Below are 21,965 nucleotides of genomic sequence, written 5' to 3' on the forward strand. Positions count from 1 at the left end.
ACCGGTTTGACCGTTTATAAATGTAAAAATTTCGGGTATAAATCCTGGCGAACCTGCAAATGGGTATGCAGGCCTTGCAAGGCTTTCTCAAGGCTCGCCTAAAAGCAGCATCAGATTACTAGGTCAGACCTTATTTAATAAATGAACAACAGTGGTCCGATCGGTTTGATGTTTAAACGAAAACGGCCCAGGTGTTACTATAATTTGCACTACGATATTGAATGCCCGATACGCATTACGGAAATGACGACACGGTGTACATGCACATTTTGATCAAGATAATTGAGTCCGAGCTGTACTTTTCCGGAAGTACGTCATGAAAATGGACGCTGATGACGATGTGTGGAGCCACCTTAAGGACTTCCCATCCTTCGTAATACACATGTTTTTCTTGTCGTATTTTCGTGTCGTAATTTCCGTATTGCGTATCGGGCATTCCATTACCGTAGTGTAAATTATAGTAACACCGGGTAAACAATAGTACACATGCGTGACTATGATATGTCAACACCCGATATCGAGACTTAACTTGGAAATGTGTAATCACACGTACTCCTAAAATAAAGCTTATGATACAAAGACATTAATTAACTCACGGGAAAACACTGACAAATACGATCAGACGACTTGAAGGTCGTATATGAGGCGCATGGAATGCAGACTGATGTGTTTTTGTTTACCGACCTCACCTGTACATATCGGATGCTAACAGCAGTTTACAATCTCTTGGTTGCTATGACTTTTGTTGTCGGCGAGTTACGCTCTGTCAGATAAATCGGTTCACAAATGCAATTACAATAACTCTGTGAAAATAGTGGTTTGCAAAATATCAAGATCACTATAAAATGCAAGCACATGTGCGTGCACGTAATAATGGCATACCATGCGATAGCCTATGGTTACATATGTACCTGACATGTTAATATACCATGCGTAAGCGGGCTATGGAATGATGTCCAAAGTGTACATGATTAAGAATGTGAAAGTAATTTTTTGGTATTTTTTACAAAAATACCCAGTTTTTTCGGAATGCTTAGATTTTCATAAAATCATCTCTACATAGTGACATAACCATTATGTGAAACTTTCATTGAATTCTGCTAGCTAATTGCGAAAGGGTTGAGCCTCCTCAAAAGAATTGATTCGCCAATTTTTCCAAAAGTTATTGCCCTTTGTTCATTTCAGTATTTTATTTTTTGTCCAGAGATCTCCTCCTTCATTTTTTTGACGGATTTCTTTGAAACTTAGTAGGCTTAATAATCATGATATGTTGGGTTTCTTTGAAAAGAATTTTGATTCAACAATTTTTGCAAAAGTTGTTGCCCTTTGTTTATTTTATTATTTGATTTTTGTCCGGCACTCTCTTCCGACATTTTTCAACGACTCTCTTTGAAACTTGGTATACATTATAATCATGATATGAAGTTGTGTCTCCCTTAAAAGAATTTTGATTCAACGATTTTTGTAAAAGTAATTGCCCTTTGTTCCATTTCAGTATTTGATTTTTTGTCCGGAGATTTTCTCCTAGATTTTTTATAGCATGTCGGCTAACCACTCTTAGAATGATGCAGATCTTATTTCAATGTAAGAAAGTATATAACACTATAGCATTCGACGGGCGTATATTGTTCCGCCCCGCGGTACTCCTATTATCGTTAATTGTGTTGATTGATTTATGTGTAAACAATCCATTCATTACGTCATTTTGGGGTCAGAAAAAGAATTAGTGGTAGGAGTAAAATACATTTGTCTTTAATTTGCAGATAAGATGGAGGGTGCTCTTTATATGGGGAGTGAGGGTGGGGTTCATCAGAGATGCACTCCGGTGTCTATCTGTCTGTCCAGCCACACTTTCGTTTCCGGAGATAATCTCAGAATCCAAAATACCAATCTTGTTGAAATTTGATATGGTGATACACTGTGATATGTAGATCAAAATGGGTTTAAAATGTTATTTAGGTCAATGTCACATACTGAAAATAGATCATGAGAGCTACAGTCTTTATCTCAGAATCCAAGAGATTCTTCTTGAAATTTGACATGGGGATATACACTGTTATGTAGAGGGGATATACACTGTTATGTAGAGGGGATATACACTGTTATGTAGAGGTGCAATGGGTTTAAAAAGTTTTCAAGGTCAACATTTATTGTTGTGAAAAAGAATCTGTACTGTTTATGGTAGGGGGTACATTTAATGCAGGTAAAACAGAAACTTGATAGTTTTTGGGGTAAATTTATGCTTGAACAACAGATATAAGTGAACATACAAGTCAACTGCTTGTAGAAACAATCCCTTACACAAACCGAATATATTGGATAATATTTAGACTACTTACAGGCTGTATATATTGAATTCATTCACCCCTGAAGACGCATTTGAACTCTTCCAATTAAAAGCTTGGATTAGTTCATTATGAAATTTCAGGGGAGAATGAGTTGAAACATGATATTCCTTCAAACATAAATCAACCTGTATGTACTCTTTAGCAGACCTCTTTTAGCTTTCCAGAAGAAAATCTTGTGGTATATGTTTATTTTGATGTGTGCTTACAGCTGCTCAGCGCTGTCTTTCCTTTGCCTATCACATGTATGGAATCCACATTGGCAGTCTGAAGATTTCTCACTTGGATGGTCAGCAGGTTGTGACATTATGGTCACAAGCTGGAAACCAGGGAAACAACTGGGAGACAGCATCTGTGCAAATCCCTGCTATGAACAATGGACAGGTTTGTACAGTGATGCATTATGGGAAAATACCACTTATTACCTCCTTTTGAAATCGGGGGTTTTGCCAGCTATTTTGGGAAAAATGCTCCTGAGCAGGAATTCGGAAAATATTGCCAGCATTTGACAAAAATTGGAAAATATTATCAGTGATCCCACAATTGTACAAAAATAATGTGATTAGCAAAATGTCCTCTACAATACTGTAGCTGTTTCTTACAGTAAAATTTATGGCAAAAAATAAACATTAGTTTATCAGTGCTTTTGTTTATTCAATTTCAAATTTTCGTTATTTATGTATTTTGAATGCCCCTTCTAGGATGGTAATATTTTGAACATTGCACAATTATAAAGACTGGAAACCTGTATAAACATGCTTTTTAATCCCATTGGACAAATAAAGACTGAAATTTTGAAAATGCAGGGTCATTTTTAGCTCACCGAAGGGCCAAGTGAGCTTATGGCATGGTCCGGCGTCAACTTTTTACTTTAAGCAACTTCTTCTCAGTAACCAAAATTAATAACTTAATTGGAATTATAAACCTGAGTTGAGTTTGATACTTGGAAATTTTGAGCCAGCCCTACCCCCAAGGGCTGTAGGGTGGGGCCCAAAGGAGTCAGTGTGCTAAAATTTCTTAATTTTCCTTGTTTAGAATCAGAGGACCTAGTTTCAAATACTTTTTAGTCTTAAATCTGTATGCTAGATATTGAATAAGGTGGTTTCTATTTTATTTTGTCACTTTGAATAATATTTCTGTTCATGTTAAAAACAAAATCAACTCTCTGTATAAATATATCAGGTGACCGTGAAGGCCCTAGGGCCTCTTGTATAATTGTCTGGTAGAACTGCAATGATATATCATTTCATATCACGATACTTGTGTATTGTATCAAATTGTTTTATTTGCCTCTATCGTGATACAACAGTATTTCAATTATCAATCAATTTTTATCAAATTCTAAAAAAAGTGTACTGATATTTTTTGAATCCTTCAGTAAAGATGATGTGGTCTACTGTGCAGTCATACCCGAAAGTACTAAAAATTATTCAAAAATGTATATCCATAGTCTTTACTGGACAAAAACTCGATAAAATCCAGCACTCAATCATATTTGTATCATGATAGGTAACGTATATTATAAGCATTGTATCGCAATATGTATTTTATCGTGAGGTATGCATATCATTGCAGCCAAAAGGTTTGGGGTATAGCCCTTGCAGAATGAATATTATAACTTTATCGGTGTCAAATGTTGCATTTGTAAGCAAAATGAAGAGCAGTTGGAATCCGACATGGCTTGAAGCAGCAACTGTTCACACGGGCGGACTGTGACATCTTTGCCAGATAAAATAGCAGACCACCTTAGGTCTTTATCATGTTACGATGTTAAGAGACTCTTTATTTGCCTCGGTTATACTCACTTTTGTTCTCTGCACCCTGGCTCTTGCGCAGCCTCGATTCTTTTGATGTACACCAAGGGATCAAACTAGTCTCCTAGTCTCATCCAAAATGTAGTGGACACGAGCCTTCAATTTGGCCTTCACATAATCCAGGCGTGCAGCAATTGGCGAAAATAAGCATAACCCCTAAAGTATTGAGGATGCTTATACTATTACTGTTGAGATTTCTCTGCTGATTGCTTTTGATTATTTCTGCCTTTGTAGATCTACATCACTGGAGTCCATGGAGATGGTTGGAGCGGTGACATTGCTATTGACGACGTGGAACTGAAAACAGGAACATGTGGTAAGGGAGACAACTGTGACAGGAAAGATTAAACCAGAATAAAGAAGTACATATCTGGGTTTATAGTCGCACAAATGTCACTTTTCAATGCATTTATGCCTTTCATTTGATAAATTGATAAAAAAGATTGACTGTTTGCTTTGAAAACCCTTGAATTTACAAGTAGACTTATTCTACACCACAAAGAACCCTTCGTAGTGTTGATCTAACACCTGTCAAGTTGGTATTTTGAAACATACTGTGAAATCATATTTTTGTGTTGCCCAAATTTTGTGTATTCCCTCCCAAAACACGCCATATCGGGGATTACATTAATTCATGGATAAAGAGTACTCGCATGATACAGAAACCACTTTATGTCAAACTTGTAATTGATTTGAAGTGACTAAATCAACGAAATTTTAAAACCCCACAAAAAATTGTGATTTCACAGTATCATATTGCATTCAGAATTGTCAAACTTTGATCTTTGTGGGACCATCGAAAAAAAATGACACATCGGAACTTTGACTCGGGAATATGCTACCATTGAAATCATGTACAAGAGACTAAATGTGATTCTTAAATGTCGAAATTCAGGCTAAGAAATCTAATTTAAGATTTATAAATATTGGATTTGTAGTACATCAGTAATAAGAGTAACATGTTATTTATATACTGCAGTTTTCATGGTGATCTTATTAAGTATTTATCAACAATGGAGTGTTGTTGAAATGAATATGTGGTTAGATGGACCTGAAGGGTGATAATATGATGGCGGAAAGAGAAACATAGTCCTCAATGGTTGATCATGATTATATAATATATGAAATTATGGTATTTTAATAATTAAATAAGATGAAGGATCAGCAACTCATCATTGAGAAGAAAAATAACTTGCATTGTCTTGATTCTTCAGGTCAAAGGTCAAGGTCATTGTTGATACCTTAACTAATTTTAAATACAGATATTTCAAACACTGCTAATAATCACTCATTCACCCCTGAAATTTCATAATGAACCAGTCCACCATTTGAATTGGAAGAGTTCAAATGCACTTTAGGGGTGATCCCAGTACCACTGCCAAAAACTGTAAAAGACACATTGGAAACTTTTCTCCGACATGACTAAATCTATGATGAATTAATTCTGAAATGAAGACCATACCTTGGAGGACTTCTATGAAAACAATAAAGATGAAATAAAGAAAATGTAACCAACAACAGTTTTGATGTTGGAACACCGTTTGGCTAGACCAGGATTCGAACCCCAGACTCCAGACTGTTATCAGTATTGTTCTAACCAATTGAGCTACCTGGTCAATGCAAATATGTTTACGCTGGCCCAACTGTGCTACTATTTATATTTTAAACAAAATTAAGGGGAGGTTATACTGTATATATGAAAAAATATATCTGCAGTAGAACAGGGATCCTTAACTCATTCACCCCTGAAGACACATCTGAACTCTTCTAATTCAAAGGATGGAATAGTTCATTATGAAATTTCAGGGGTGAACGAGTTAATATGGTTGAATATTGTTCTCAAACCCTGAATATTGGCTAGGTATCGAGTCGTTGATAAAAATAATTTCCAAAAAAAATAGTTTTGCTCTCTAGCTGGAAACTTGAAAGTGTCAAAATAATTCAGGATTAACAACTGATTTATTTTCTTGTAGGATGCCTTGCAATGCCTTGCAGGAATGGTGGAACTTGTACCAATGACAATGCTGTAGGATTCGTCTGCACCTGTGTTGCAGGATTCACGGGCGTAATGTGTGAAAGCCCAGATGGTAAGGGTTCAGGAGGGTTTTTTAATGCTTGTCCATCCAACATGTTTGTCTGGCCTTGATTTCTGACTCGCTGCGAAAAGCTGAATGAAATGTAAGGAATATACATGAATGTATAATTCGGCAGTAAAATGAACAGGTCTTTTCTAGTATCTCTGAATTCACTTTATTAACTTGTTCAATCCCTGAAGACACATTTGAACTCTTCCAATTCAAAGGTTGGAATAGTTCATTATGAAATTTCAGGGGTGAATGAGTGTTTTCTGGATATTTATTTTATTGTTATCTTGGGTGACCACCAATATAGTAAGATTAACTTGGTCACCCCTGATATTTCATAATAAACTATTCCACCCTTTGAAAGGGACGAGTTCAAATTTGGTTTCAGGAGTGAATGAGTTAATTAAAGAAATTACAAACTATACATTAAATTTAAATTGACCCTGAAGTATTCATACATTTGGTTGTTCATTTTACCAGGGAGTATTCCTGTGACCTGCACATTTGAAGATGGAGCCTCCTGTTTTCTGGAGCAGATCAAAGCTGGGTTGGACATGTTTGATTGGACTATAAATCAGGTAGGTTTTCAACAATAGACTGTCAACTTGACGGACTGATCACACAAACAGCTCCGGTTACTATAGGGCTGCAACGATGCATTAACATGACAACACAATGCGTATCGCCATACTGTCGTCATGATTCGATATGTAGCACAATACATTAGTAACAATAGAAGCAAAGAGAAAAGATGTATAGCAATTTTTTAATGGCAATATTACAACAGTAAATAGACTTGGTCCAAAATAGGCTTAATTTTATAAAGTTTCACATAATTCATGAATTTCCAAGTACATGTCGATCTGGAGCTGTCACGAGCCATGCTTGAACCAATCTGAGCAGATTGAATTCAGAATCGACAAAACCCTGAATATCCTAGGTGTATCATTACCTCCCATAAAATACTGTGTACTGTACTGTGTTCAAAATATATCACGATATATTGTAGCAGCTCTACTACAGGTGTAGTTATATTTTAATACCTCCCGCAACGAAGTTTGGCGGGTATACTGGAACCACCCTGTCTGGATGTAGGTCTGTCCATCTGTCTGGATGTCTGTCGTCCACAGTAAACTTGTCCGAAAAACTTTATCTTAACCGACAGGCAGATTTTACTGAAACTTCACTTGAATGATCAGTATATATTATGTAGTTGTGCACCGGCATTGTATTTTCAGATTACAACAATTGTTATGGGAGTAACGGTCTTAACCTTGAGTTCTACATTTTACAGTTATTTATATTTGCATATGGTAATCGTGTGGGGATGTGTTAGGGGTTACTTTGGGGGGATAGCGGGAGTGTGCCATTGACAATGTAGTTCTAGTTTCCTGATCCATTATCTAAGATGGGACATCCTGTAATGGCCCAATTACTATAAGCACTTTTTATACGCCCGTCGAAAGACGGTACGTATTATGTTTTCACGCGGGCGGGCGGGCACACATTAGTTTCTGCTCAATAACTTGAGTAATTTTGAATAGAGTAATTTTGAATAGATTCATTTCAAACTTCATAGGAAGGTTTATTTCTATGAAAGCTCGGACAAGTTCGGTAACCAAAATTATTTGCTGCTCATTTATGCAGTTATGGCCCTTTGTAGAATTGACATAACAGTTTCCGCTCAATAACTTCAGTATTTTTATTAGATTCATTTGAAACTTCATAGGAAGGTTTATTTCTATGAAAGCTTGCGATAACCAAAATTATTTGCAGTTTATTTATGCAGTTATGGCACCTTGTAGATTTGACGCTTATCTCTCCAAAATTTATGCACTTATGGCCTTTTGTGGCCAACTGCTCATTCTACATCTGATGGGCATATCATGTACCGTCTCGCGGAACTCTTGTTACAAAAATGATTTTAATAGACGAGCTATGCTGTTCTCCTACAGCTCTTGTTTTCCAAGTCTTACACAGTTGTTATACATTTCTCAAATTGATCATCTACTGACCATGCTAAAAGGACCCAGACATGATTGCTTTAAGCTAAGGTTGACTGAACATGCGTGAATAACACCTGTCAAATATGTCCTCCAGTCCCCCTCCCCCGCTAATTACTGGCCCCCTGCGGCACACGACATCTTGCAACTGACCAGTGGTGGTCATTGCTAGACTAGGGCAGCCTTGTGATTTAATCGGTGTCAAAATATAATGTAAAAGACTCCATTCAGTACAAATAACAAGGTGATACGTCTCATGGTCGAAGGTGACTCATTCACCCCGGAAATTTCATAATGAACTTTTCCAACCTTTGAATTGGATTGAGTTCCAATGTGTGTTCAGGGGTGAATGAGTTAAGCTGATGTGGTAGGGAGGATTTCCACCCGAAGCCGATACAGCTCCATATCTACTTAATGGCCTAGGGAGAACTCCAAGAAGTACAAGTTGATAAGAATTGTCCAAAAAATTATTTACTGTAAATTAAACGTACTTATTTTAGCACACCGACATTTTAGCACATAGAATTTAAGCAAATTAATATGTTGACGATTTGACGCACAAACAAAATATGCAAATGGATACAATATGTACAGGAACTTAAAGGGGCTGGTCGGGGAAAAAATACAAAATAAATGGGTCTAAATGCGTTCTCTGGCCTTCCAAAAGTTATACCAGGGCAATATGATGGTCGAGTTCTGCTTGCAATGTCCAGTTTTGACCACTGAAATCTCAGAAGCCTCGCGTCAATTTAGCACAGATATATTTATATATGTCACGTGGTTGTTTCGAAAGCGAGGCAGTGAAGATAACAATAGCACGCCGTCTATCGGCCATGTCAGACTCATCTAGCGGACAAGACTGCAATATTATACGTAAATAATTGTTCTCAAAGGTCATGTATGATGCAAGTGTAGTATTCCTACCTATATGTTGTTGTTATATATAACTGTATTGATGATAATGTCAATAAACGTGGAAATCACTGAAAATCGTCGTCCAATGCAGCGATGGGGCCCCATGAGGGGTAATCTAAATCCCGTCATCCATGTCATCATTTCATTTGTAAAGTTGTATTTACTATTTTGAACCAACCATAGCATATCGTTGGTGAAAACACCAGTTTTTGCCTGGCAATTTCAGGAATACTTGTGTATTAAATAATTAAAACGGCCCAAAGACGTATCTAGACCAAACTTGAAGCAAAGAGAAACTTTCAACTTCAAGTAAACAGGCATATTGACACTGTGTCATTGAAACTTTGATAAATAGGCCTATCAATTGATTATAGACGTGTTTATTACGCACAACATCACTTTTTAGATCCAGTTTTAATCTTTTCTACATTTACTGTGATATAAAGAAAGCAGAATGTTTGAATGTACACAAGTTACACATATTAATTGCCCTACAATATTTAAATTATGCAATCATAAACCACATAATTATATCATGTATGTAAAATCGTTCACTCCTCAGTAACAACGGGCACAAGATTTAGGTTCATTGGTTTATTACATTCCAGTAGATAAACCTGGTGTATTACATTCCAGTAGATAAACCTGGTTTATTACATTCCAGTAGATAAACCTGGTTTATTACATTCCAGTAGATAAACCTGGTTTATTACATTCCAGTAGATAAACCTGGTTTATTACATTCCAGTAGATAAACCTGGTTTATTACATTCCAGTAGATAAACCTGGTTTATTACATTCCAGTAGATAAACCTGGTTTATTACATTCCAGTAGATAAACCTGGTTTATTACATTCCAGTAGATAAACCTAAAATACAATATATTAGTATTAAAATATATGGGTCGGACTAAGTACGAAACTAACGTTTACAATAAATGTGAAACGGTGTCTATCTACGCTATTTAGTTCTACTTTCGCTTTATAAGCTTCGATGTTATTATACAGATATAGTATCATATAATCTTATATTCTATTGCACTGTGCTATAATGTACATTTACATATTAATATTACGAGTACACCCTGTTACATATATATATATATAATGATTGCATACATATTCTGTGATTTGAAAAGTTATCATAAAAGAGAATACAAATTAATACAGGTCTGTTAAAAATAACAGAATCACTGTAAGACTCATGGCTCTAAACTTGGATGTTATAGATGTAGATAGAACAAGGGGTTCCACAACCAAAGGTGAAGGTTACAGAGGTCAATTTTGTTGAAGCAGAGTTGGTTGGAATCCATCAAGGAATCACATGGCTACAGTTAAATGTCACCAGGTCAAATTTCAAAGTCACATTTATAATCAAACTTGCTGTATACATGTATTTATATACTTTCATCTTTTATCATTATGTAGTTACCAATAAAAGTTGGAATATAATAACTGGCATATTGGGCCCTCCAAGGCCTCTCGTCATAAATGACCTCATACCACGAGGAGTTTAGGCAAAGAACAAGTTACTAGTCTCTCTGTATACAAGTCTCAATTTTAGACAAATATTGTCAGTTACGGTTTCTTTGTGGTGTCTCCTGATCTTATGAAAGGAGCCGAGAAACTCGAAATGCTTTCATTTTTTTTTCTTTCAAATTTTTATTGTTCCAGATTTAAATTTACAATTGAAAGCTGCCAGGGTTGGGGCCCTGGTATCAGCTTCTTTACAGTAAATGTCCTCTCACAGGAGGGCTCTCGTACACCATACTTCGAGTCTCGGACGATCATTAGTTCATTCATCCATCTCATTGCTGAAGTTCAATCACACATTCATTATTTCATTCAAACAATCATTTGTTCATGTGTTATAATCATAAATGAGTAGCGAGGGAAGTCTTATTCAATATTGTTTTTCATCTCTCTTCATTTTAAAGTTGCCCCGCTTACAAGCATCATTTATGGTATTTTGGTGTAAAATGTAGTCCTGTACATCAATATTTTTTGTATGTTTTTGCTTTGATAGCTACTCCATTGAATATTACCATTATAAACTTCCGAGTCTGATGGATTTTTTCCACACCAGATATATCGGATGAGTGAGATGACTGAGCTCTGCAATATGAAAATAAAAGAAGAATTATTATTTACCAGAATCTATAGCTATGCATGTAAGATTCAGAGAATTAATTGCATCACTATGTTTCAGGCAATCTAGTGAATTTACTGTAGTACATATGTAATAATCATAACCAAATATAAAATCTGTTTTTCACCCTATCCTACTCTGCGTCTGGGCCCTCTTGGGCCAACTTATAAATCTGCAATGCAAGTCAGAAAATTTTGTTGGGAACCAAAACCTTTCTGGAAATATTGAAATACTGTAACATGGTTGGACCCGCTAGTTTTACCAAAACTGGAAATGATACACACAAAATAAATGTAGATACATCACTGGGCAAATAGATTGTTTGGAAAAAAAAAAAAAACTAGAAACATGAATGCTGCCTTTCCCCTGCTTTATTTGCAGTAGACCTTTTCTCAAATCTTGCGAAGTACAAATTGTGTTTTTTACCCTAAAAATGTCAGAAAATTAACGCTTCACACAACCTGATGTCATATTTGTTTTGCATTATCCATTATAATACATCATTTCAAGTTTCTTTTGCCTACCACTTGTACTTTTCTAGATTTACCCAAAATTACAGAATCTTTAACCAGCAGACGGACACACAGACAGAATTGGGTAAAACGGTTACAGTATGCCCAGACAAAGTCGTACTGGGACATGTAATTAAAATTACATCACTGATCTGGGTCAATTGACAGTTTTAGACTGTTGGGTGACGATTTAGGATTTCGTTAATATAATAATAATTTTTACTTCCAGGGAGTGAATTTCACCAAAATTTGAATCGCTATCTTTCATAAGGAAGTATTTTAAACATATGTACCATTTTAGCAAATTTAGATTTTTTTCCACGATCAGGCCCTTTAAATTGGCAAAATCATGATTTTGTGCAATATCTAACGCATAAAAAATAGGTTTTACCGCTAAAATGTTTGTTTACAGTATTTAACCCTTTCACCCCTATAACTTTAGTAGACTCTAGCATGCATTGATCTAGACGAGTCCACTATGGTCTACAGTGGTGATTAATGATTGATGTATGCATAGATAAATGGTCAAGAAAAAGCATTGATTTTCATAATTATCCATAAGGCTTAGAAAATTCTGATTTTATGTTACTAAATCTTTTACAGGGTAGCACCCCCAGCGTTGATACGGGGCCATCATCGGCATTTGAAGGAAACAAGTACGCTTTCATTGATGCCTCCTCATTTGATGCCTCCGGTTCTAGAATACGATATGCAGATATTGCACAGTTTTACGTGGATTTGGGTACCAATTGTAAGTTGCGATAATCAAGTGTTTTCAAACATCCATCAGAAGCATGACTTTACTGGTCAATTTTATACTCACAGGCCATAATTAACATATTTATTATATGAGAATTTTTCAGGAGTTGGTAACCATTGTAAGTGAGCTGATGACATGTTTTTAAACCCCCATTTTTAACGTTGTGTTGATTGATTTATGTGTAAACAATCTATTCATTATGTGACTTTGGGGTCAGAAAACCAGATTTGCTGGTAGGAGTAAAATACATATGTCTTTAATTTGCAGATAAGATGGAGGGTACTCTTTATATGGGGAGTGAGGGTGGGGTACATCAGAGATGCAGGTGTCTATACGTCTATCTGTCTGTCCAGCCACACTTTCGTTTTCTGGAGATCTCGGAATCCATAATACCAATCTTGTTGAAATTTGATATGGTGATAAACTGTGATATGTAGATCAAAATGGGTTTAAAATGTTATTTAGGTCAAGGTCACTGTACCGTAAATAGATCATGAGAGCTACAGTCTTTATCTCAGAATCCAAGAGATTCTTCTTGAAATTTGACATGGGGATATACACTGTTATGTAGAGTGGATATACACTGTTATGTAGAGGTGATATACACTGTTATGTAGAGGTGATATACACTGTTATGTAGAGGTGATATACACTGTTATGTAGAGGTGCAATGGGGTTTAAAACGTTTTCAAGGTCAACATTTATTGTTGTAAAAAAGAATCTGTACTGTTTTTGGTAGGGGATACATTTAATGGAGGTAAAACAGAAACTTGATAGTTTTTGGGGTACATTTTATCCTTGAACAACAGATATAAGTGAACATACAAGTCAACTGCTTGTAGAAACAATCCCTTACACAAACCTAATATATTGGATAATATTTAAGACTACTTACATGCTGTATATTGAATTCATTCACCCCTGAAGACACATTTGAATTCTTCCAATTAAAAGCTTGGATTAGTTCATTATGAAATTTCAGGGGAGAATGAGTTGAAACATGATATTCCTTCAAACATAAATCCACCTGTATGTACTCTTTAGCAGACCTCTTTCAGCTTTCCAGAAGAAAATCTTGTGATATATGTTAATTTTGACGTGTGCTTACAGCTGCTCAGCGCTGTCTGTCCTTTGCCTATCACATGTATGGAAGCGACATTGGCATTCTGAAGATTTCTCACTTGGATGGTCAGCAGGTTATGACATTGTGGTCACGAGCTGGAAAGCAGGGAAACCACTGGGAGACGGCATCTGTGCAAATCCCTGCTATGAACAATGGACAGGTTTGTACAGTGATGCATTATGGGGAAATACCACCTATTACCTCCTTTTGAAACCAGTGGTTTTGCCAGCTATTTTGGGAAAGTGCCCCTGAGCAGGAATTTGGAAAATATTGCCAGCATTTGACAAAAATTGGAAAATATTATCAATGATCCCACAATTGTACAAGAATAATGTGATTAGCAAAATGCCCTCTACAATACAGTAGCTGTTTCTTGCAGTAAAAATAAACATTAGTTTTTAATGCTTTTGTTGATTAGGTCACCTGAGACAAAGTCTCAAGTGACCTATTGCGATCGCCTTTTGTCCGTCGTCGTCTGTCGTGCGTCCGTAAACAATTTTCATTTTCGACTTCTTCTCCAAAACCACTGAACCAATTTCAATGAAATTTTGCAGGAACCTTCCATGGACAAAGGTCAACAAAAATAGTTGCTGGTTTAGTCCTAAGCCCCCAGGGGCCTGAGGGGCGGGGCCAAAAAGGGTCAAATTGACTGAAATTTCAAAAATCTTCTTCTCAAGACCCAGATTTGGTAGAATCAAATACTCTTCATAGATGGAAGGGTCTTAAGGTGCTTTACCGAAATTGTGAATTTCTTGACCCTGGGGTCTCACGTTTCCCCCTGGGGAGGGGGTAAACTTTACTATAGTTTATATAGGGAAATCACATTTTGGACCAACATTTGTTTAATTTCCATTGGAAGTAATTCAATTTGGGTTAGCATTATCAGTATTAGGTAGCAGTTTGATAATAAGCACATATCAGCCCTGACTGACCCCCAGGGGCTGATGGGTGGGGCCAAAAAGGGTCGAATTTACTGAAATTTCAAAAATCTTCTTCTCAAGACCCAGATATGGTAGAATCAAATACTCTTCATAGATGGAAGGGTCTTAAGGTTTATGACCCTAGGGTCTCGCGTTTACCCACTGGGGAAGGAGTGGGGGTGGGGGGCAAAATTTATTATGGTTTATAATGGCAAATGATACTTTGAATATTACATGTTAATAACTTGATTGGAATCATAACCTTGAGTTGACAATTTGATACTTTGAAAATTTTGAGCCAGCCCTACCCCCGGGGCTGTAGGGTGGGGCCCAAAGGAGTCGGTGTGCTAAAATTTCTTCATTTTCCTTGTTTAGAATCAGAGGTGCTAGTTTCAAATACTTTTTAGTCTTAAATCTGTATGCTAGATATTGAATAAGGTGGTTTTATTGTTTTTGTCACTTTGAATAATATTTCTGTTCATGTTAAAAACAAAATCAACTCTCTGTATAAATATATCAGGTGACCGTTAAGGTCCATTGGCCTCTTATTCAATTTCAAATTTTCGTTATTTATATATTTTGAATGCTCCTTCTAGGATGGTAATATTTTGAACATTGCACAATTATAACGACTGGAAACCTGTATTAACATGCTTTTTAATCCCATTGGACAAATAAAGACTGAAATTTTGAAAATGCAGGGTCATTTTTCAATTGGGAATGGGTCCCTATATCGGACTCTATAAACACCTGGCAAAACCCCTGGTAATGTACCCTTCGGGCCAGGTGAGCTTTTCCCATGTCGCAGCGTCTGTCGTCCGTCAACTTTTTCCTTTAAAATGCTACTTGTCCTGAATGGCTCGGAGGATTTTGACCAAATTTGGTCTGGAGCATCATTGGCCAAAGGATTCTCAGTTTTGTATAAACGGAGGGTGTGGCCCCTCTGGGGGCGGAGGGGCGGGGCCCAATAGGGAAAATAGAGGATTTTTTTCTCCTGCTATACAAGTGAAGGGTTATAAACCAAATGCAGTCTGAAGCATGATTAGGGACAAAAGAATCAATTATGTATAAACTGAGGTGTGTGGGCCTCCTTCTAAGGGCAGATGAGTGGGGCCCATTAGGGGAAATAGAGGAAAACATCAAATATCCTTCTCCTTTTGTACTGATAAAGGGATTTTGACCAAATTTGGTCTGGAGCATCATTAGCCAAAGGGTTCTCAGTTTTGTATAAACGGAGGGTATGGTCCCCCTGGGGGCAGAGGGGCATGGCCAAATAGGGGGAAAATAGGTAAATCTTTAAAAATCTTCACCAATTGAAGGATTTTTACCAAATTTGTCCTAGAGCATCTTTGGACAAAGGAGCCTTAATTTTGTATACATGGAAGGTATGGGCCCTCTGGGGGCGGAGAGGCGGGGCCCAATAGGGAAATTAAAGGATTTTTTTCTCTCCTACTATACAAGTGAAGGGATTTAAACCAAATGCAGTCTGAAGCATGCTTAGGGACAAAAGAATCAATTTTGTTTAAACTGAAGTGTGTGGACCCCCTTCTTTGGGGCAGATGAGTGGACCCATTAGGGGAAATAGAGAAAAACATTAAAGTTCCTTCTCCTTCTGTAATGTTGAAGGGATTTTAACCTAACCAAACTTGTTCTAGAGAATCTTTGGGCAAAGGGAATTGAATATCTATAAATGGAAGATGTCTGGTAGGGCTGCAATGATATATCATTTCATATCACGATACTTTCTTGTGTATTGTATCAATATGTTTTGTTTGCCTCTATCATGATACATCAGTATTTCAATTATCAATCAATTTTTATCAAATTCTAAAAAAAGTGTACTGATATTTTTTAATCCTTCAGTAAAGATGTGGTCTACTGTGCAGTCATACCCAAAAGTACTAAAAATTATTCAAACATATATATCCATAGTCTTTACTATGACAAAAACTCGATAAAATCCAGCACTCAATCATATTTGTATCATGATAGGTAACGTATATTATAAGCATTGTATTGCAATATGTATTTTATCGTGAGGTATGCATATCATTGCAGCCAAAAGGTTTGGGGTATAGCCCTTGCAGAATGAATATTATAACTTTATCGGTGTCAAATGTTGCATTTGTAAGCAAAATGAAGAGCAGTTGGAATTGGACATGGCTTGAAGCAGCAACTGTTCACACGGGCGGACTGTGACATCTTTGCCAGATAAAATAGCAGACCACTTTAGGTCTTTATCATGTTACGATGTAAAGTGACTCTTTATTTGCCTCGGTATGTTCAAAGTGCATCCTCCATACTTGGGTTAATATACTCACTTTTGTTCTCTGCACCCTGGCCCTTGCGTGGCCTCGATTCTTTTGATGTACACCAAGCGATCAAACTAGTCTCCTAGTCTCATCCAAAATGTAGTGGACACGAGTCTTCATTTTGGCCTTGATATAATCGAGGCGTGCAGCAATTGGCGAAAATAAGCATATCCCCTAGAGTATCGAGGATGCTTATGCTATTACTGTTGAGATTTCTCTGCTGATTGCTTTTAATTATTTCTGCCTTTGTAGATCTACATCACTGGAGTCCGAGGAGATGGTTGGAGCGGTGACATTGCTATTGATGACGTGGAACTGAAAACAGGAACATGTGGTAAGGGAGACAACTGTGACAGGAAAGATTAAACCAGAATAAAGAAGTACATATCTGGGTTTATAGTCGCACAAATGTCACCTTTCATTGCATTTATGTCTTTCATTTGGTAAATTGATAAAAAAGATTGACTGTTTACTTTGAAAACTTTTAAATTTACAAATAGACTTATTCTACACCACAAAGAACCCTTTGTAGTGTTGATTTAACACCTGTCAAGTTGGTATTTTGAAGCATATATACTGTGAAATCATATTTTTGTATTGCCCAAATTTTGTGATTAACCCCTGCAAAAAACGCCATATCAGGGATTACATTAATTCATGGATAAAGAGTACTCGCATGATACGGAGACAACTATATGTCAAACTTGTAACTGATTTGTAGTCACTAAATCAACGAAATTTTAAAACCCCACAAAAATTAGTGATTTCACAGTATCATAATTATTGCATTAAGAATTGTAACATACTATATTAATACAGTCAAACTTTGATCTTTGTGGGACCATCGAAAAAAGAAACATCGGAACTTTGACTTGGGAATATGCTACCATTGAAATCATGTACAAGAGACAAAATGTGATTTTTAGCTCACCTGCCTGAAGGGCAAGTGAGCTTATGCCGTACCGCGGTGTCAGTCATCCGGCGTCAACTTTTCCCTTTAAAAGTCTTTATCTCCTGAACGAATGATTGGATTTTAGGATTTTAACTAAATTTGATATGGAGCATCCTTGGGGCCAGGGGCTCAATGGATTTATGAAATAAGGGTGTGCCCCCCTAGGGGGTTTAGTTAGGGGCCAACAAGGGGGAAAATTAAAAGAAAGAAAAAAATCTTCGTTCAGGGGGTTCGTTACAAATTCTGAAATTTTTATGTGTGCTGTGACTTATATCAGTAGGTCTGTAACATATGTGTCAGTAGGTCTATAGAATATGTGTTTTTCCGACATTTGTAATGAACCCCTGTTGATCAGTGCAGTGTAACAGACGATATTTCTGATAAATTGCATGAGCGTTAAAATTGTTTCCATTGCCGGCATTGGTGATTTCAACTGATGTGCATTTTGTACGATATTGCAGAACTTGGTCTTGTTTTCATTGTAATAAAAGTGTTTTTAGGTCACCTGAGACAAAGTCTCAAGGGACCTAGCTATTGCGATCGCATTTTGTCCGTCGTCGTGTGTCCGTAAAATTTTTACATTTTCGACTTCTTCTCCAAAACCCCTGAACTAATTTCAATGAAATTTTGCAGGAACCTTCCATGGACAAAGGACAACAAAAATCGTGGCCGGTTTAGTCTCAAGCCCCCAGGGGCCTGAGGGGCGGAGTCAAAAACAGTCAAATTGACTAAAATTTCAAAAATCTTCTTCTCAAGACCAAGATATGGTAGAATCAAATACTCTTCATAGATGGAAGGGTCTTAAGGTGCTTAACCAAAATTGTGAATTTCTTGACCCTTGGGTCTCGCGTTTCCCCCTAGGGAGGGGGTAAACATTACTATAGTTTATATAGGGAAATCACATTTTGGACCAACATTTGTTTAATTTCCATTGGAAGTAATTCAATTTAGGTTAGCCATATCAGTATAAGTTAACAGTTTGATACATAGATGGAAGGGTCTTGAAGTTTATGACACTAGGGTCTCACGTTTACCCCGTGGGGAAGGAGGGGGGGGGGGATTTATTATGGTTAATAATGGCAAATGATACTTTGAATATTACATGTTAATAACTTGATTGGAATTATAACCTTGAGTTGACAGTTTGATACTTTGAAAATTTTGAGCCAGCCCTACCCCCAAGGGCTGTAGGGTNATGGCTCTGAGACGAGACGATATGTAAACTGTGTATGCTTATCAAACATTTCTGTAACACAGCATGCTATTTCTGGTGTATTTATTTATGAAAGTGTAACAATTTAAGAACATGACACAACTGCCGCTGCTGTTTGACAAGAATTCGCGCTGTGTCAAAATATTATCCAATCCGGTGTAAGGGAAATAACTCTTACGTTAGTAATTAATATAAAGTCGCATTGAGAAATATAATTCAAATATATTCCAAGAACATTTTTGAGATTTTGTATATTCAATGACAGTAAATAAAGTCACTACATATATTAATAATTATTATTCATATGAATAAATAATAAATAAAAATAAAAGGAGTACAATGTCTCTTTTCTCCATGTATTTTTCCCCCATTCTGTTAATTCTTCATTTCACAATCACAAAATGCACCTATTCTTTATTATCCATTCACCGATTGGCATTCTGCACATAAATGCTCATGTCACATCATTGGAGGATGCTAGTTAATGAAAATTACAACAATGCGTCACACTGAAAGAGGGTGAAAAAAGAGGAGAGGGAGAAATGTTTTTAAGGCATCATTTAAGAGGTGATTGATTTTGGAAATCCCAAAGGCATCATCATCACATGACCTGATTTTCAATTAACAGAATACAGAACACATATCTGAGGTATTATAGAAGATATTGATGCTCAACGTCTTACTGAAGCAATTCAATTTAAAGTGGTGAGCGGCTTAAATGTCAGACTGACATAATTCTAGTTAGTCTTAAATTTGTATGCTAGATATTGAATAAGGTGGTTTTATTGTTTTTTGTCACTTTGAATAATATTTCTGTTCATGTTAAAAACAGAATCAACTCTCTGTATAAATACATCAGGTCATCGTTAAGGCCCATGGGCCTCTTGTTCATTTTATTTTTTATTTTGCACATAAATTTACAATGACATTGTCAAATCTCACAATGCCCAGCGATATTTCAGCAGCCGTCGTGTTTATTTATGTTGGATATTGTAGTCCCGGTCAGTGTTGTATTGATACGCTAAGAATTGTGTCTTGTGATGAATGGTGATTAAAACCCATCAACGACGCAGCTTTCAAAGAGGCTATATAGTGACAATGCCATGCAAATGTAAATATATGGACCTGAAATGTGATAATATGACGGCGGAAATCGAAACATAGTCCTCAATGGTTGATCATGATTATATAATATATGAAATTATGGTATTTTAATAATTAAATAAGATGAAGGATCAGCAACTCATCATCGAGAAGGAAAAAAACCTGCATTGTCTTGATTCTTTAGGTCACAGGTCAAGGTCACACTGTTACTATAAATAGAAAATCTGTTTCCACTTTATAGCTTTAATTTTTTCCTAGGATGATTAGCAGGATTTGTATTGCTCAACAATACATTGTTGATAACTTAACTAATTTTAAATACAGATATTTCAAACACTGCTAATAATCACTCATTCACCCCTAAAAAATCATAATGAACCAGTCCACCATTTGAATTGGAAGAGTTCAAATGGACTTTAGGGGTGATCCCAGTACCAATGCCAAAAACTGTAAAAGACGCATTGGAAACCTTTCTCCGACATGACTAAATCTATGATGAATTAATTCTGAAATGAAGACCATACCTTGGAGGACTTCTATAAAAACAATAAAGATGAAATAACGTAACCAACAACAGTGTTGGTGTTGGAACACCGTTCGGCTAGACCAGGATTCGAACCCCAGACTCCAGATTGTTATAAGTATTGTTCTAACCAATTGAGCTACCTGGTCAATGCAAATACGTTTACGCTGGCCCAACTGTGCTACAATTTATATCTTAAACAAAATTAAGGGGAGGTAACTGTATATATAAAAAAATATATCTGCAGTAGAACAGGGATCCTTAACTCGTTCACCCCTGAAGACACATCTGAACTTTTCTAATCCATAGGTGGAATAGTTCATTATGAAATTTCAGGGGTTAACAAGTTAATATGGTTGAATATTGTTCTCAAACCCTGAATATTGGCTAGGTACCAAGTCATTGATAAAAATAATTTCCAAAAAAAAAAATTTTTTGCTCTCTAGCTGGAAACTTGAAAGTGTCAAAATAATTCAGGATTAACAACTGATTTATTTTCTTGTAGGATGCCTTGCAATGCCTTGCAGGAATGGTGGAACTTGTACCAATGACAACAATGCTGTAGGATTCGTCTGCACCTGTGTTGCAGGATTCACGGGCATAATGTGTGAAAGCCCAGATGGTAAGGGTTCAGGAGGTTTTTTTTAATGCTTGTCCATCCAACATGTTTGTCTGGCCTTGATTTCCGACTCGCTGCGAAAAGCTGAATGAAATGTAAGAAATATACATGAATGTATAATTCGGCGGTAAAATGAACAGGTCTTTTCTAGTATCTCTGAATTCACTTTATTAACTTGTTCAATCCCTGAAGACACATTTGAACTCTTCCAATTCAAAGGTTGGAATAGTTCATTATGAAATTTCAGGGGTGAATGAGTTAACCAAATTATGATTAGTTTGTGGATATTTAATTTAGTGTTTTCTTTGGTGACCACCAATATAGTAAGATTAACTCGGTCACCCCTGATATTTCATCATAAACTATTCCACCCTTTGAAAGGGACGAGTTCAAATTTGGTTTCAGGAGTGGATGAGTTAATTAAAGAAATTACAAACTATACATTAAATTTAAATTGGCCCTGAAGTATTCTTACATTTGGTTGTTCATTTTACCAGGGAGTATTCCTGTGACCTGCACATTTGAAGATGGAGCCTCCTGTTTTCTGGAGCAGATCGAAGCTGGGGTGGACATGTTTGATTGGACTATAAATCAGGTAGGTTTTCAACAATAGACTGT

The 21,965-nt window shown here is 36.4% G+C and overlaps 1 protein-coding gene across 7 annotated transcripts in view; it reads left to right on the plus strand.

Moving 5' to 3' along the window:
• LOC110448768 (MAM and LDL-receptor class A domain-containing protein 1-like) overlaps nucleotides 1–21,965 on the plus strand; it is a 97,949-nt gene that overhangs the window by 39,302 nt on the left and 36,682 nt on the right. For 4 of the 7 annotated variants that reach the window (XM_021495190.1, XM_021495189.1, XM_021495194.1 and 1 more), the window contains exons 10-18: nucleotides 2,557–2,729; nucleotides 4,394–4,475; nucleotides 6,133–6,246; nucleotides 6,724–6,821; nucleotides 12,425–12,572; nucleotides 13,692–13,864; nucleotides 17,189–17,270; nucleotides 21,234–21,350; nucleotides 21,845–21,942. In XM_021495190.1, coding sequence (XP_021350865.1) covers nucleotides 2,557–2,729; nucleotides 4,394–4,475; nucleotides 6,133–6,246; nucleotides 6,724–6,821; nucleotides 12,425–12,572; nucleotides 13,692–13,864; nucleotides 17,189–17,270; nucleotides 21,234–21,350; nucleotides 21,845–21,942 — 1,085 coding nt within the window. The remainder of the gene's footprint in view (nucleotides 1–2,556; nucleotides 2,730–4,393; nucleotides 4,476–6,132; nucleotides 6,247–6,723; nucleotides 6,822–12,424; nucleotides 12,573–13,691; nucleotides 13,865–17,188; nucleotides 17,271–21,233; nucleotides 21,351–21,844; nucleotides 21,943–21,965) is intronic. The other 3 variants (XM_021495191.1, XM_021495192.1, XM_021495193.1) reach the window with 3 other exon arrangements.

The sequence above is a fragment of the Mizuhopecten yessoensis genome, unplaced genomic scaffold, assembly GCF_002113885.1.
Source record: "Mizuhopecten yessoensis strain PY_sf001 unplaced genomic scaffold, ASM211388v2 scaffold4259, whole genome shotgun sequence".
In the NCBI taxonomy this organism is placed as follows: domain Eukaryota; kingdom Metazoa; phylum Mollusca; class Bivalvia; order Pectinida; family Pectinidae; genus Mizuhopecten; species Mizuhopecten yessoensis.